This window comes from Ornithorhynchus anatinus, chromosome 15 (genome assembly GCF_004115215.2).
Source record: "Ornithorhynchus anatinus isolate Pmale09 chromosome 15, mOrnAna1.pri.v4, whole genome shotgun sequence".
Classification (NCBI taxonomy): domain Eukaryota; kingdom Metazoa; phylum Chordata; class Mammalia; order Monotremata; family Ornithorhynchidae; genus Ornithorhynchus; species Ornithorhynchus anatinus.
The window spans coordinates 22,855,305-22,871,054 of record NC_041742.1 but is presented as its reverse complement, the minus strand read 5'-3'; the positions used below and the strand labels follow the sequence as shown (position 1 = coordinate 22,871,054).

The window sequence follows — 15,750 nt, the reverse complement described above, 5'->3', positions numbered from 1 at the left end:
TCGGGTTGGACACAATCCCACTCCCTCATAGGGCTCACAGTCTTGATTCCCATTTTACAGATGAGGGAGCTGAGGCCCAGAGAAGTGAGGTGACTTGCCCAACATCACCCGACGGACAAGTGGTGGAGCTGGGATTAGAACTCATGACCTTCTGATTGCCAAGCCCATGATCTATTCACTAGGCCATAGTCGGCCACCACCCCTTTCCCAACATGGGGTTCACAGTCTGAGGAGGGAGGATAGATATTGAATCCCCATTTTACAGATGAGGAAACTGAGGCACAGAAAAATCAGTGACTTGCCCAAGGTCACATAGCAGGCAAGTGGTGGAGCTGGGATTAGAACTCAGGTCCTTTGAGTCCCAGGCCTGGGTTTTTTCCACTAGGTCCCACTGCTACTAGAACCTCAGCTCTCCTCTCAGCCCCTCCACGGAATGGGGAACTCGAGGGCCCGATGGGTTGTGAACAACTAGCGCTGCTTCGTGAGAAGCAGCCTGACATAGCGGCTAGAGCCGTGGCCTGGGAGTCAGAAGGCCATGGGTTCTAATCCGGATCTGCCATTTATATGCTGGGTGACCTTGGGCAAGTCACTTCACTTCTCTGGGCCTCAGTTTCCTGATCCGTCAAAGGGGAATTGACTGTGAGCTCCACCTGGGACAGGAACCGCGTCCAACCAGATTTGCTTGTATCCACCCCAGTGCTTAGTACAGTGCCTGGCACGTAGTAAGTGCATAGCAAATGCCAGAATTATTATTATTTTTTATTATGGCTCTCTGCAGCCACCCCAGTCGCGGCCCGTTGCCTCGGGGCTCCAGCATGGAGCCGCTGAGCCAACTTCCCATCCCTGCCCCGGGGCGACGTGCCGGAAATGAGAATCACTTTGACCCTCTGTCTGGGTCCAGGACGGATGGGATGTGCCGCTCCTGGGCGTGACACTGGGCGCAAGGGTTGCCGTGCCCGTTCACAGCTCTGTCTCCCCTTAATGGCACGTCAGCACTCCCTGCTGCTCAGCCCCAACCCCGCACCCCCTCGTCTCTCCCCTCTTGCATCCCTCCAGAGCCTCCCGCCCGCCCCGGATCGCTCGCGGGTCGCAACACGTGCAGCTGAACCCTCTGTTGCTGCTTTTGCCGCCCCCCCCCCCCCCAACACCCGGAGGCCCCCTGCTGCTGCAAAATGTTTGCCCGGACTTTACCAGCTTTTAGCCTATTTTTACAGACCGTCTGGGAGTTCACGGACAATTCGCAACCCCGCCGCCCTAACTCTGGCCCAATGGTAATAGTGATCATAATTATCGTAATAATGGTATTAAGCGCTTATTTTGAGTCGAGGACTGTACTAAGCGTTGGGGTAGATAAAAAGTCTCCGCCGATTCTATGCTTCCGTTGGCAGCGGCTTGGCAACACAGTGTTAGACCACATGGTCCAAGTGAAGCTCCCTGGAACCCAGAACCGGGGGTTTACAGAGAAGCAGCGTGGTGTAGTGGCTAGAGCACGGGCCTGGGAGTTAGGTCATGGGTTCTGATCCCCACTCCGCTACTTGTCTGCTGTGTGTCCTTCGGCAAGTCACTCCACTTCGCCGGGCCTCAGTTACCTCATCTGTAAAATGGGGATCGAGACCGAGCCCCTCGGGGGACAAGGACTGTGTCGAGCCCAATTGGCTTGTATCCAACCCAGCGCTTAACACAGTTCCTGGCATATTATAAGCATTTAACAAACATCATTATTATTATCGCCAGGGGAAACTAATCAGCAGACACCCCCTCCCGCTTCTACCTCCTAACGTCAGAGACGGGTGAAGTTTTATGTGCTCCCAGTTTACGGATCGCTTCAAGTCTGCGAGGGGATCGGCCACTGACATCGGGGTCCTGGGAAAGCAAAACTATAATTTCCTTATTTCCTTCCCGATGGAGAGAACCTTGAGTCTTTTCAGCAGGCAGATCTTTGTGCAACTCTGAGTCCACAGCTGCCAATAATTATCTGGGTCTGTTGGCTTTAGAGATTTTAAAAATAAAGCAGAAAAGAAAACATTATTGTGAGAAGCCACATATTTGTCCCAGAGCGAGTGTCTGCCAGAAATGGAAGGGGGAGGAAGAGAGGAAAGATTGGAAAGAGAATTTTAATGATCACTGTTTGCAAAAGCCTGGGATATTTATTTACTTTAATACAAGAGCGTAGAAGGAGATGTAAGCACTGATAATTGCCTCAGCAGTGGGGTCTGGACAGTAGAATGGGAACATCTGTATCAGGTGATTTCTTTTTGTTCTTTCCCTTTTGGTTGTTATACATGGACTAAAGCTCAGATATGAGACATGAGCCCTTTTGTTCAGGATGCTTCACTTTCATTTTAAAATAAGCAAATGAATATACTAAGCAGAAGTCATTGCTGGGGACACTGACTTTTTCTCACCTGAAATTGGCAGTGATCACCAGAGGAGAAATGGAAATTGGCAGGTATCACTGGATGTACCGGACCTCAAGGCCACACCACTACCAACATGGGCCAGCATTGAGAGGCAGTGTTAGTCCTTTGGGAACAACAGGTAAATAAGTTGTGGGGGCGATTTCTGAATAGAAGCCTGAGTAACCGATTTGCTCTAATGCTTCTGTTTTACCTCCTGTTGTGCTTCATCCCTTAGACGTTACTTACGGATCGTCAGAGGTGGGGTCTCCTTCCTTCCCCACACTGTGCTCGGGGGCGTTGTTCGGTAACCCTGCTGACTCCCCGGCCCGCCGTTTCGCAAGTGAACCCGTGGTGTTCCGTCCCCCCAAGTTTCCCAGGCTGGGCCATCCAGTCACAGGGGCTCGGGGGCTAACTGACCTGAGCTCAGAAAACAGTCTAGATACATGGGATTACACAGACCGTCTCTTGGATCCTCCTGCCAACCACTGCTTCTTCATCCCGATCCATTTTGAGAGCCTGCTTTGTTTTGGAAAAAAACCAATTTTATCTTGTACTGATGACAGTCCATTGAGAGAGAGAGAGAAAGAGAGGGATGGTTACTCCGGATTCAAGAAGGAAACAAGAATAATAATAATTGTGACATTTGCTAAGCATTTATGATGTCCCAAGCATTGTGCCAAGGGCTGGGGTAGGTACAAGATAATCAGGTTGGGCAGAGCTCCGAATTAGAGAAGCAGCGTGGCCCAGTCGATAGAACATGGGCCTGGGAGTCCGAAGGACCTGGGTTCAAAGCCCGGCTCTGCCACTTGTCTGCTGGGTGATCTTGGGCATGTCACTTCTCCGTTCCTCAAGTACCTCATCTGTAAAATGGAGATTAAGACTGTGAGCCCCATGTGGGACATGGACTGTGTCAAACTGATGAGCTTGTGGTGTCTACCCCAGCGCTTAGTACAGTGCTTGGCACATAGTAAGCCCTTAACAAATACCATTAAAAATTAAGTAAATGCCACCTGGCGTGAGTAATGGTGCTTAGTCAACCAATGACATTTATCAGGAGCCTACTCTGCGTAAAGCGTGGTGTTCAGTGTTTGGGGGAATACAGCACATTAGGTAGACACGATCCCTGTACATTGGCGCATATACGGTCAAGCTGGAGAGGCACACATCTACAATAAATTCCAGGTAGGGGGAAGCAACGCAGTTTAAAGTTATGTACAGAAGTACCGTGGGAACAGGAGGGTTATGGGGAGCTAAATGCTTAAGGGGTGAGTATTCTAATGCATAGGTGATAGGGAAGTGTGGAAGTGGCAGTAGGGAGGGAAATAGGATGGGGAGATGAGATAATTAGTCCCTTTAGTAGGGTTTTGAAGAGGAGGAGAGTAAGTAGCCTGTCAGATGTAAAGGGGGAGGGAGAGCGAGATATCCTGAGTAGGTTGGTGTTAAGGAAGAGTGTGGGCTGAGCCCTAGTGGGAGAGGAGTGAAGGAAGGAAGCTGGGAGAACTGATTTAGCACCCTAAAAGGTTTTTAACTCAGAGCAGAACTTTTGGCAGAATAGTCACCCCCGACTCTCTACCATCCTGCCTCCGCCAAAACCACCGGACTCCTCATGCGCTGTATTCCGATCCGTAATGCCCAAACCCGAATGAAACAGCCGGGGGCAGCTGCCTGATTCCCTTGTCTGGGGAGCAGCTTCTTTCCTGGGATTCCTTAAATGGGGGCGGGGGGAGACCTTGATATGACAGAGCGCTGGCACTGATTTCCGGGGTTTTGTCACTTTAATTGACGAACTAGAGGTAATTGCTGGGCAGAGGCTGACTCCAGCAGGTCTCCGTGTCCCTAGCTGCTGTTTCGGGTGTGACGATGTCCTCTCGCTGGACTTCCCCCTGATTTCCTGCCCATACGAATTCCTTCCCTTGGACACTACCTGCCGTAATAATGCAATATATTTAAGTTGTGGGATTGAAAAAGCTCATTGTTTTTATTAGAATATTTGGTAGATTTAAAATTCTTTGAAAAATGCAATTTTAGGGGGAGGTGGTTTTTAACTCTTCTTTTTCACGAGTGGACAGTAGGTGGAATTGGATTTTTCAGAGCCTCTGGTCTCCCCCTGCCACCACGTTCACCGCCTTCTGTCTCCTTCTCTGCTAGTTCATTGGGCGAAGGAAGATAAATCCTCGCATTATTTAGAGCAGCAAGAGCTGTGCTGTTTGTGTGTGAAGCAAAGGGATTACATACAGTCCCACCTTCCACGGGTGCCTGTTGCCTTCCTGTTATGATGTGAATTGGGCAGTTTGGGAGGTAGAGGAATACATTCAGACCATCAGAGAGACCGGGCCATCCAGTACGGCGCCACATGGCCGGGGGCTACCGCAGCGTGCCAAAGGGAACTGGAGGTGGGATAGAGCGTTGGAGCTTCCCCCAAAGTGCCAGACCCATTCCCAGAGAGGAAACATGGGCCCTGCGACATTCGGGCTCTGGGTTTTTAAAACTGCCACACTGTTTTGCCTTCTAAGCTCTACAGATGCTGTAAAGCTCAACGGTAGTTCAAGTGGCCGTGTTAATGGTATGATCGACCTATTATCTGGACGATACGTTACTCCGGGTAAAGCGTGCCCGGGTCTCTCCGGTGCCATGAATTATTTCCCTTTGAAGGGAAAAAAGCTTAGAGGATAGGAGGTCTACGGACCGTTCCCAGTTTTCTTTTGATGTGGTCTAATTCCCTCCAATGCTGGTACGTTTATCACAGCTGTTTCAAAGACCAACAGTTTCTCTCTCCTCTGGTCATGTGTTTATTTCTTTTTGAGGTACGTTCCTTTTGAAATGGTTGAGATGTTTTATGTTTGTTAGCCACGGTCAAAATGTGTAAATGCTAGCTTCGATCCCACATCCAAGGATATGGGGAGCCTGGGTCCATAGGGAGCCTGGGTTCTGTTTCCGGCCCTTGGTGACGGTTTCTGGGACCTCCCTGGGTTTTCAAAAGGGATCTGCTAGCTTTTGTCTGGGGTTCTGTGCCGGGCCTGGCTGTCACACAATACCCTCTCACCTCTTCTTACCATTTCTTGGTGACTTTAGGCCTTTAAACCCATCTGCAGAGACACGTTTTGGTATTTACGTGGACTTTGTGGCAGAGTCAGTTTCTTACTACAACCCAACCCACCCACTTGGTTCCTCTAATGCCAACCGGCTCACTGTACCTCGTGTCTCATCTATCTCGCCGCTAACCCCTTGCCCTGGAACTTCCTCCCCCTTCGTCTAAGACAGACCACCACTCTTCCCATCTACAAAGCCTAATTTAAGTCCCGTCTCCTCCAAGAGGTCTCCCCTGACTGACACTCTGCTTTCTACTCCCTGTCCCATGTGTGTCAGCTGTACATTTCGCTCTGTACCCTCTAAGCACTTGATGGTCACCCACCCTCAGCTCCACAGCACTTGTGTACATGTCCATAATTTATTTATTTGTATGCATGTCTTCCCCCCTCTATTGAACTCTCCCAAGCACTCAGTACATTGGTCTGCACACAGTAAATGTTCAGTAAATATCTTTGATTTACGATTCAAATCCAAATAGGCCCTCTTTTCAAACCCTGTTTTCCTACTATAGATAGAAGCAACAGGTTCTCTCTCTTCCCTGACTCCTTGTGTCTTGGAGAGAGATTGGAGCTGTAATGGCCATCTTGCAGACTTGCTCTGATAATAATCATAATAATAGCAGTGTTATTTGTTAAGCGCTCACTATGTGCCAAGAACTAGAGTAGATACAAGATAATGAGGTCAGACCCAGTCCCTGTCCCACCTGAGGCTCACAGTCTGGGTAGGAGTGAGAACAGATATTGAGTCCCCCTTTTCTGGGTGCGGAAACGGAGGCACAGATCATTTAAGTGACTTGGCCAAGGTCACCCAGCAGGCAAGTGGTGGAACCAGGATTGGAACCCAGGTCCTCTGATTTCCAAGCCTGGACTCTTTGCTGTAGGCCCAAGTGCTCCTCGTTGCCGTGGGTTCATCATAGGCGAGGCTTTGGGGACAAGTCACGTGAAGAGGGCAGACGGTGGCATAGGTGAGGGGTAGCTCTGCTCTCTCTGGGGAAGACAGACATCCCCCAGGTCATCTCCATGTAAAGTATTATCGACAGTGAGCGACTTGTTAAAGTGTATTTTTAATCCGTTCTTCTGCTTTGTGATTGGCTGTCTTCCTGTTCCTTCTCTTTACCCTGTTCCTTCCCTGTTTGAAATATTCAGGCCATGGTGGCGGGTGGGTCGTGGGGAGGAGGGGGGAAGGGATGGGGGGTGGCGCCGGTTGAGGAAAGGGAGGCTGTGAGCTTGGGCAGGGAAGTTGAGGGGCGGGGGGAGGGAGGATGTATTTGTGTGTGTGGCTAGTAGCATTCATTCCCCAGGGAATAATCTGCACCCTTGTTTTAGCTGGCCCTACTTCTAAGGGTGCGTTTAAATCTGTAGCCAGAAACATAGGAAGCTTTGGGCACATCACTGGGCTGTTATTAACTCGTTTCCATGGCAACTTAAGTCCACAAGCCCAAGGACAAAAAATGTTTTTATTCTGCCTGTTGTGTACAAAAGGTTCTAGGGATGCTTTGGACCAAATGAATACTACTAAGAGCTAGATGCATTGTGCTTTATTTTTTTTTTTAAGTGTGGTTTAAATGTAGCTGCCTCTGCAGTATTTGGATAAATCAAAGAACGGCTACTCTTTCATACAGAGGTTGGTTGGCTGAATATTTTGTGTAATTTTAGCACGACAAAATTCGCTCATGTTTTTGGAGTTGTTAAGAATCGGTCTAACAATGAGCCGGAAGCCCAGGCATTGACTTTACAGCTTTCAGGAGGAAATTCCAGTTTAATTATCCAGTTCATGTTTTACCTTTTGGTTTGGTGAAGCCTGGGAATGTTCCGCCTGCAGCCTGAGGTTCGTGGCTGAGGAAAGCACTGAGGAGAGCTGAAACCTACCTGTGGATGTGTTCATCTCTCAGTGGTTTTCATTGAGCACTAGCTCGGTGCAGCACACACTGTTCAGAGCACCTGGGAGAGCACCGTGGAGCTAATAGACTCTACTGGTCCTCCTTCCAGCCTGGGGCGGGCACGGCCAGGATGTAGGGGAATTTTAGAGGCCGGACGACCCGGCTTGGGACCGCTCGCCGGGAGAAATGCCGTTTCCCCGTTGCCACGGATCTGAGCCCGAGGGGGCGGTCAAGTGTCCAGCAGCCTTTTCCCATCAACTTTCCCTGCCCCAAGCTTAAACCAATTGCGGCTGTTGGCAGGCATTGAAACGGGTTCTCTTACTTGTGCCGCCCACGGCCAGGAGACCCCGCCGAGGCCGGGACTTGAAAGCATTGGCAGGAGTTTCAAAATGCGGGAGGAGGAGCGGCTGCTGAGAGGGTGTGATAGGTCTGAGTGATCCTGGAGAATTCCCGGGTCCTCGGTCTTCCCTGCCGGTTGACCAGCTAGGCCCACGGCATGGGGTGTCCCGTCTACCGTACGGAGATCCAAATTTGGAAGTGACCTTTAGCTTTGCTCGGGGGAGAACTTACTGTTGTTCAGTAGCATCTTCCTTCCAAACCCACTTGCCTGCTGCCCGGGAGAGCAGCTTTGATGTTCGCTTTGAAAGGAGCCCAACACCGGGACCCGCCGGGACCAAAGGCGGGGTTGAAATGGCAACAGAGCGAGGACTGGGCCGAGGATGATCACTCTAAGGGGTCGGTGACTGACACTCAGCTGTTTCCTTCAGAGAAGTCCCTAAGGAACCGGACTTGGAGTTACGGCCGAGTGATCTCCCGGTGCCGCGAAAGGAACGCAGAATCCGACGGGTTCTCTAGCACTGAGGTTTCCCGGCTCTGCCTCCCGTGAACATCAAAGCATGGATGGCGGGGAGGAAACAGGGAAGGAGTGCCAGGATTAGGAGCCAGGCTGGCCCTGAAGCCGGTTGGTTTGGCAGGAGTGGGGCAGTGAAGAAGAGGACGGCCGGCAGAGCTAGAGAGGAAGAAAAGGGAGGTAAAAAGTCCTCCAAAATTTGGAGCTTTTTACACATCTGTGTTAAGTGGGGATAGAATGAGGGTCAATCAGTCAATCCCTGGTAGCTATTGAGCACCTATTGTTTTAGAGCACTGTACTAAGCACCTGGGAGAATACAGTAGAGTTAGTAGACACGTTCTCTGCCGACAAGGAGCTTCTAGCCAAAGGGATGGGGAGAGAGAGGGGAGGAGTCAAGATAGGGACGGGACACGGGGCATGGACGCTTCAATCCATCATTCTCTCCACCACCTCCAGGCCCAAAGTAGCCCTTTGGGGACTGCAGAAGAGAGACCGGTTGTGCTGGAAACCCCCACCTGTTGAGGAGTGACGGTGGCAACCGCACCGGAGCCTTAGGGTTTCTGTGCTCGGCTCCCTGCCCCTCCGCCAAAAGCCGGATCCTCAGGCCCCTTCCCACCCCCGACCTTCACCTCTGGCCGTTTGCCTCCTCACCTGAACCAAGTTTAGGATCGTACTGTCTTAGATCTGGTTTTGAACCAGCCTCACCAGCTTCCGGGTTCAGACCGTGTGCATTTCATGGACTGCTTTTCTCCAGGCTCATTGCATATGCTAAACGTGACGGTCATGGAGTAAGCAAGATGGTCAGATGATAAGCCCGATGGGCAAATCTGAAAAGGCTCCTGGAATGGTTCCTGGGACTTGCTCCTTATTGTTACCTGGAACTTGCAAGCGACATTCACCGTGAGGCAAAAAGGATCTGCCCCTCTCTAGAGGTTCAGCTCCAACTCCTCCGATTTGGCATTTCTAGGAGGGGAGGTTTTAGAGTTTGAGTTGGAGAGAGCCAAGTCAGAAAAGTGGAGACACGAAGCACGTATGCTCGGAGTGGATTTTCCATCGCCTGTATGACTCCCAGGCACCGGGGACATTGAGCTGGCGAAATGCCTTTGCTCCCAAGTAATGAATTGGCATTGATTGCTCTTAAACGTCATAATGTAGTTAAGCTTGAGTTGCTGGAGAATCCATTTACTTAAAGGTCTGGAGACTCTAAACAGATGGTGGGGGCAGGGGCGGTCAGGCCCACTGAAGAGTTACCGTGCTTTATGCTTTCGTTCTCCTGGCACTTAACTCCTACGGGAAGGAAATGAATATTTAATTGGGAAGTAACAATTTCTCCCCAAGCCCTTCTTAGATTGTGAGCCCTTTGGGGGCCAGCGACTGTGACCATCCCGAACGCAGTGCTTGGCACACAATAAATACTAAATGAATGGAAACCCCGAGACCGGTTCTGTCAGGACCTTTCAGGAACTTTGTCAGCCCCTGGCAATTTGAGCATCTTTAATGGAGATTTACTTCAGATGGGTGTTGGATTCTTGTGGGAGCTTTTCTCCCCGATTTGAAAAGGGTTTCATTTTAGTTCACTTAGCAAGTTCTCATGGTGGGTTTTTTTTATTTGTTTGCTTTGGGTTGGGGTTTTTGTTGTTGTTTTTTTTGGTATTTGTTAAGGGCGTACTAAATGCCAGGCACTAAATTAACTGCTGGAGTAGATAATAGATAATCAAGTTGGACCCAGTCCCTGTCTCTCAGTCTTAATCCCCATTTTAGAGATGAGGTGACTGAGGAAGAGACTTACCCAAAGCCTCAGAGCAGGCACGTGGTAGAGCTGAGATTAGAACCCCCGAGGTCCTGTGACTCCCGGGCCCTAGCTCTTTCCCCTCGGTCATGCTCCTTCTCAGTTTTTTTTCCCCATTATGTCTTTAAAGCTGTTTTTCTTTCCCACTTTCAGTATTTTCCTCCATTTGCGTGACTTGGGTTCCATGCCTCCAAATGAGGAAAGTATAAATAAAATAGATCCAATAACTGTCAAATGAGAGCCTAATCATGAACCAGTTGAGGGAATTTTTTTCGTTAACCTGAATGTATCTGTTAGAGACTGAGCCCATTTACTTTAAGGAACAAAAATATCTATTGGTTTTCTGAAAATGATTAATATTCATAATAATAATGGTATCCGTTAAGCGCTTACTATGTGCCGAGCACCGTTCTAAGCACTGGGATAGGTAACAAGGTTATCAAACTGTCCCACTTGGGGCTTATAGTCTTAATCCCCATTTTTCAGATGAGGTAACTGAGGCACAGAGAGGTGAAGTGACCTACCCAAAGTCACGCAGCTGACAAGTGGTGGAGCCGGAGATTAGAACCCATGACTTCTGACTCCCAAGCCTGGGCTCTTTCCATTAAACCACGCTGCTTCTCATTACCGTGCATGACAAGAAGGGAACAGCGGCATTTGATTCTCCATAAGGGCAAAGGCTCGGGGGAAAGACCGAAACAGGAGTAGTTTGGGATTGGGAACTTTCCTCGGTTCCCATTTATGGCAAACGCTGCTGCCTCATCACTGCCCCTTTTGGATCGTCCCAAGGATCTGAGCCTTCTACTCCTTATGCCGCGGGATAAGAGTTGGGGGAGGTTAGGACTGTGAACTGGGTCGCAGGGGTGATTCTTCAGTTGCATCGGAGGTTTTCCGCCAAAGTTTTGCCGGTTGATAACAAGCAAAGCCAATTCCATTCAATGTTAGAGAAGCAGAATGAATGTGCTCCCCCCCCCCCCCCCACCCAATAGACACACACACACACTCCCTAAGAGTCATTTGCTGTTCTGTTCAATCACGTTGCCTCTGTTTTATCTTTCCTCCGCTCAGGTTGCTTCGAATGCTGCATCAAGTGCCTGGGAGGAGTTCCTTATGCTTCGCTGGTGGCAACGATCCTCTGCTTCTCGGGGGTCGCGCTGTTCTGCGGCTGCGGACACGTGGCGCTCACCGGGACGGTGTCCATCCTGGAACAGCACTTTTCCACCAACAGCAGTGACCACGCCCTGCTGAGCGAGGTGTAAGCGTTGGTCCCCTCTCCCCCGCCTCGGCCCCTCTCCCGCCCCGCGGCCCCGCCGTCACCTCACAGTGGACAGGATGAGTTTCAGCTTTCCGTATTGTGGGGAGAGAGGTTCGACGGGAGGGAAGGGAGTCAAAAGCGGGATGCGGATGACCACCCGGTGGAACCGAGAACTAGCCAAAGCGACCACGTCGACTAGAGAGGGCCACCCCTAACAGCCTGACCTAATTGGCGACAGCCCGGGCCCGGGAGTCCTGAGGCCTGGGTTCTAATCCCGACCCTGACACCGCTTGCCTGAGGTGTGACCTAGTGCAAGTCACTTGACTTCTCTGAGTCAGTTTCCTCAGCTGTAAAATGGGGATCCCTTACCCGTGGACTGGAACCCCCATGAGGGACTGGGACTGGGTCCGATCTGATTGCATTTTATCTACCCTAGCGCTCAGTACAGTGTTTTGGCACATAATAAGAAGCAGCATGGCTCAGGGGCAAGAGCCCGGGCTTGGGAGTCAGACATCATGGGTTTGAATCCCGGCTCTGCCACTTGGCAGCTGTGTGACTGTGGGCAAGTCACTTCACTTCTCTGTGCCTCAGTTACCTCATCTGTAAAATGGGGATTAACTGTGAGCCTCATATGGGATAACCTGATGACCCTGTATCTCCCCCAGCGCTTAGAACAGTGCTCTGCACAGAGTAAGCGCTTAAGAAATACCAACATTATTATGAACAGATTCCACAATTATTATAGCTCAGGGAGAATATCCCCTTCCTCTCCCCCCTACCACAATTGGGCCCAGGGGAGGGTTAGGGCGAGTTGGCTGGGTGACAGTCTTTTTCGGTCCCCGTGATTAGAAACCATTGCTGGTTTATAAAGAATGTATTTTATTAAGCCAAACCGAAAACCAAGGGAAGTGAGTTAGGGTAGCTTCCATTAGTCGGAAAAGTATTTGAGGACTTCCACCTATCAAAAGTAATAATAATGATTATCATTATGGTATTTGTTAAGCACTTAGTGTGTGCCCAGCACTGTACTAAGCACTGGGTAAATACAAGATAATCAGGTTGGATACAGTCCCTGTCCCACAAGGGGCTCATAGTCTAAGGAGGAGAGAGTAGGATTTAATGATAGAGAAGCAGTGTGGCCCAATGGATAGAGCACGGTCCTGGGAGTCAGAGGTACCGGGGTTCTAATATCGGCTCTGCCACTTTTCTGCTGTTAGACCTTGGCCAAGCCATTTATTTATTTGCTATTGCTTTAATGAGATGTTCTTCCCCTTGATTCTATTTATTGCCATTGTTCTCGTCTGTCCGTCTCCCCCGATTAGACCGTAAGCCCGTCAGAGGGCAGGGACTGTCTCTACCTGTTACCGATTTGGACATTTCAAGCGCTTAGTACGGTGCTCTGCACATAGCAAGCGCTCAATTAGTACTAATGAATGAATGAATGAACTCCTTGCGTCAGTTACCTCATCTGCAAAATAGGGATTAAGACTGGGAGCCCCATCTGGGACAGGCGACCTCAGTAGCTTGAATCTATCTCAGCGCATAGTACGGTGTCTGCCACGTAGTAAGTGCTTAACAAGTATTTTTAAAAAAATTCCCATTTTCACAGATAAAAGTTAACAGACCAAAAGCCGTATGTAAAGAATCACAGTTTGGTCAAAGGTTCCAACTCCCAGAACCCGGCCAGAGTAACTGGGGGGAAACCGCTGGTGTCCACAAGAAGGGTACAGCGGTTGCTGATGAGATGATTTCGGCATATCGGTTTTTGTAAGATGGAATTGTCTTGCAATCGCATCTAAAGATTTCATGACCCCTGTGACACCTTCCTTCCTCCTTCCCTTCGTCGTCTTTCCTTTCAGATTCTTTTCCCCTTGGAGTCCTGGAGTCTCATTCGGTCCTTTAGGCCAGAGCTGCTAAGAAAGAGATTTTTTCAATGAGCGGTATTTTGCCTGCCTACGTTGTGCAGAGCATTATACTAAGCACTTGGTAGCTCACAGTAGACTTCGTAGACCTTACTGGGGACCTCCGGGAGCTTTCGAGCCCATTCCACGGGGCCTTGCACTTGAGGGGTTTTTCTGTGGTTCAGGTTATCGGTTTTGGCAGAGACCCAAGAAGCCGGTAATCTTTCTCTCCAGTGATGGCGGTCTAAAACCGAGGGAGCTCGGGGACCGTGGGCTTTGTCGACGGTACCCCTTTGGATCTGAGGTAGGTCTGGAGCCCGCTGATTTACCGATAAAATGGGTTTTGACCAACCCAAACCACATCCTTTGGCCCAAGGTCCTCACCGTGGCCAAAGTGGAACAAACACCGCAGCTGCTAACAGCACTCACTGTGCCTTGCTCACCTCTCGCATCCTGCCAAGAGGTCCCTCCCTCTTCCAGCTTTCCAGACCCCAACCCTTCTTATCTTAAAAACCCTTCTGAAACGCTCCCCCTCCTCCATGAGATCCTCCCCATCACCTTTTCTTCTTCCAGGTCGCATCCTCCCTCCTACCATCCCGGCACTCTCGCCCTCACTATTTCTCCTCGTATCTTTGTACGCGTTGCTTTTCCACCGCTTCTCCCTCCAGTCTGTAATGACCGTAGTGGCTCTTTCCCTAACTAGAGCGTAAGCTCCTTAATCACGTGGCTCGGTGGAAAGAGCCCGGGCTTGGGAGTCAGAGGTCATAGGTTCGAATCCCGGCTCTGCCACTTGGCAGCTGTGTGACCGTGGGCAAGTCACTTAACTACTCTGAGCCTCAGTTACCTCATCTGTCAAATGGGGGCGAAGACTGTGAGCCCCACGTGGGACAACCGGATCACCTTGTATCTACCCCAGTGCTTAGAACAGTGCTCTGCACATAGTAAGTGCTTAACAAATACCAACGTTATTATTATTCCAAGGCATTCACTGAGCGCTTACTGTGTGCAGAGTATTGTACTAAGCGCCCAGGGGAGGACGATAAAGTAGAGTTGAGAGACACTATCGCCGCTCTCAAGGAGCCTGCGATCCACTGGGGGAGGCGGACGATGTAAAAGCAGTGTTGTGTACACAGCAGTCCTGAATAGATAGTATTTATTGACAGAAGAGGAACTCTCGGGATCCCTTCGATTTCTCACTTGTTCCTTTCAAGGACTAGACTGAGAAGATGGCTTTTAAATAAATAATCTGACCTTAAGGTGGGGTTTCTTTATTGCAAATTTGAATGCAAGTTTTCACTTCCTTTTATTTTTTATTTGTAGAATACAGCTGATGCAGTATGTTATCTACGGAATTGCATCCTTTTTTTTCTTGTACGGGATAATTCTGTTGGCGGAAGGCTTTTATACCACAAGCGCCGTGAAGGAACTGCATGGTGAGTTTAAGACGACCGCCTGCGGCCGCTGCATCAGTGGAATGGTGAGTCCAGTTCTGTCCCGGGAACCTTTTGCTCCGCTTCACACTGCCCGGTCCCTGATAATGGAGCCAGCCTCTCCCGATGTCATTTTAATGCCTAAGACTATTACAGCAAATTTCTCGCTCACAAGCTTCAAACGGGGGAGCCCTCCCCACCCCGACCCCTCAGCGGAATATGTATGCACTTGCTCTTTAGCCGAGCGTTGAACCTGGAAGCATTAAATTTACCGAGAACATCTCGGAAGCATTAAATTTACCGAGAACATCTCGGAGACAGAGGGCTTCTGGAGAGGCTGATTCTACAAGTTGTGAGAGGTGGTTGTGGCTCAGAGTTAAACCTCTAAGTTCCCAGACCAACAGGAGGTGAGGCTTTGCCCTCGTGTCCCTCCCATCCTCTCCAAAAAAATCACTGTTATTGAAGAGACACTAAGAATTAAAAATTAAAAAAAAAAAAAAAGAAATCCAACAAACTAGGGTACATGACTCTCCTTCAGGCAGGGTATGGGGTAAACCCTGGGCAAATGAAAAGCGGTACGGGGTGTGTGGCTCATTGCAGATTTCTTTAAAGTGATGAATGATTATCTTGTGTGAAATGTGAGCAAACTAAAATGTAGACTTCCTTAAATGGACCAGAGAGCAGTTTCAGGTTTCCTTCGTCTAAACCCTCTCCCCTATTCCAACTTTCTTAATTATGTAACAGCACAGTTGGGCCATGACTGAAAGTTCTAATCATAAGGCTTTTGCCCTCATTCCCTTCTCTTGGAAAATGGCAGTCCTAAAGTTACACTAAAAGAATTCATAGTCTTCGCCCACATGCTCTCTGGAGGCGTACATTTGGAATATAAATACAGCAATGTTTTTGAGGCAGCTTTTCAAAGCTCTCTGAAAAGTGGTAGTCAAGGCTGAAGGTTATGAAAAAATGTGAAGCAATATGATTCTGTTCTCTGTGAAATCGCCCCCGGGAAAGCGGGGGTGCACGGTGAGGAGTTTTTTTTTTTCTTTTTGTCAGGGGCTGCTTGCTTCCAAAGCTGCTCTGAATTTTAAAGATGGAGCAAGGCTAAAAGGAAATAAGTATTTATATTGAATGTGAGGGAGGGGATTATTTTTACTTTT

General features: G+C 49.5%; 1 protein-coding gene across 6 annotated transcripts in view; it reads left to right on the top strand.

Annotated features, from left to right (window-relative positions):
- Window positions 1–15,750, top strand: part of GPM6B (glycoprotein M6B) — a 100,154-nt gene that overhangs the window by 76,145 nt on the left and 8,259 nt on the right. For 3 of the 6 annotated variants that reach the window (XM_029079778.2, XM_007670406.3, XM_029079779.2), the window contains exons 2-4: window positions 2,419–2,538; window positions 11,076–11,262; window positions 14,484–14,640. In XM_029079778.2, coding sequence (XP_028935611.1) covers window positions 2,419–2,538; window positions 11,076–11,262; window positions 14,484–14,640 — 464 coding nt within the window. Of the gene's footprint in view, window positions 1–2,418; window positions 2,539–8,253; window positions 8,399–11,075; window positions 11,263–14,483; window positions 14,641–15,750 lie in introns of those variants that run through there. The other 3 variants (XM_029079781.1, XM_029079780.2, XM_029079777.1) reach the window with 2 other exon arrangements.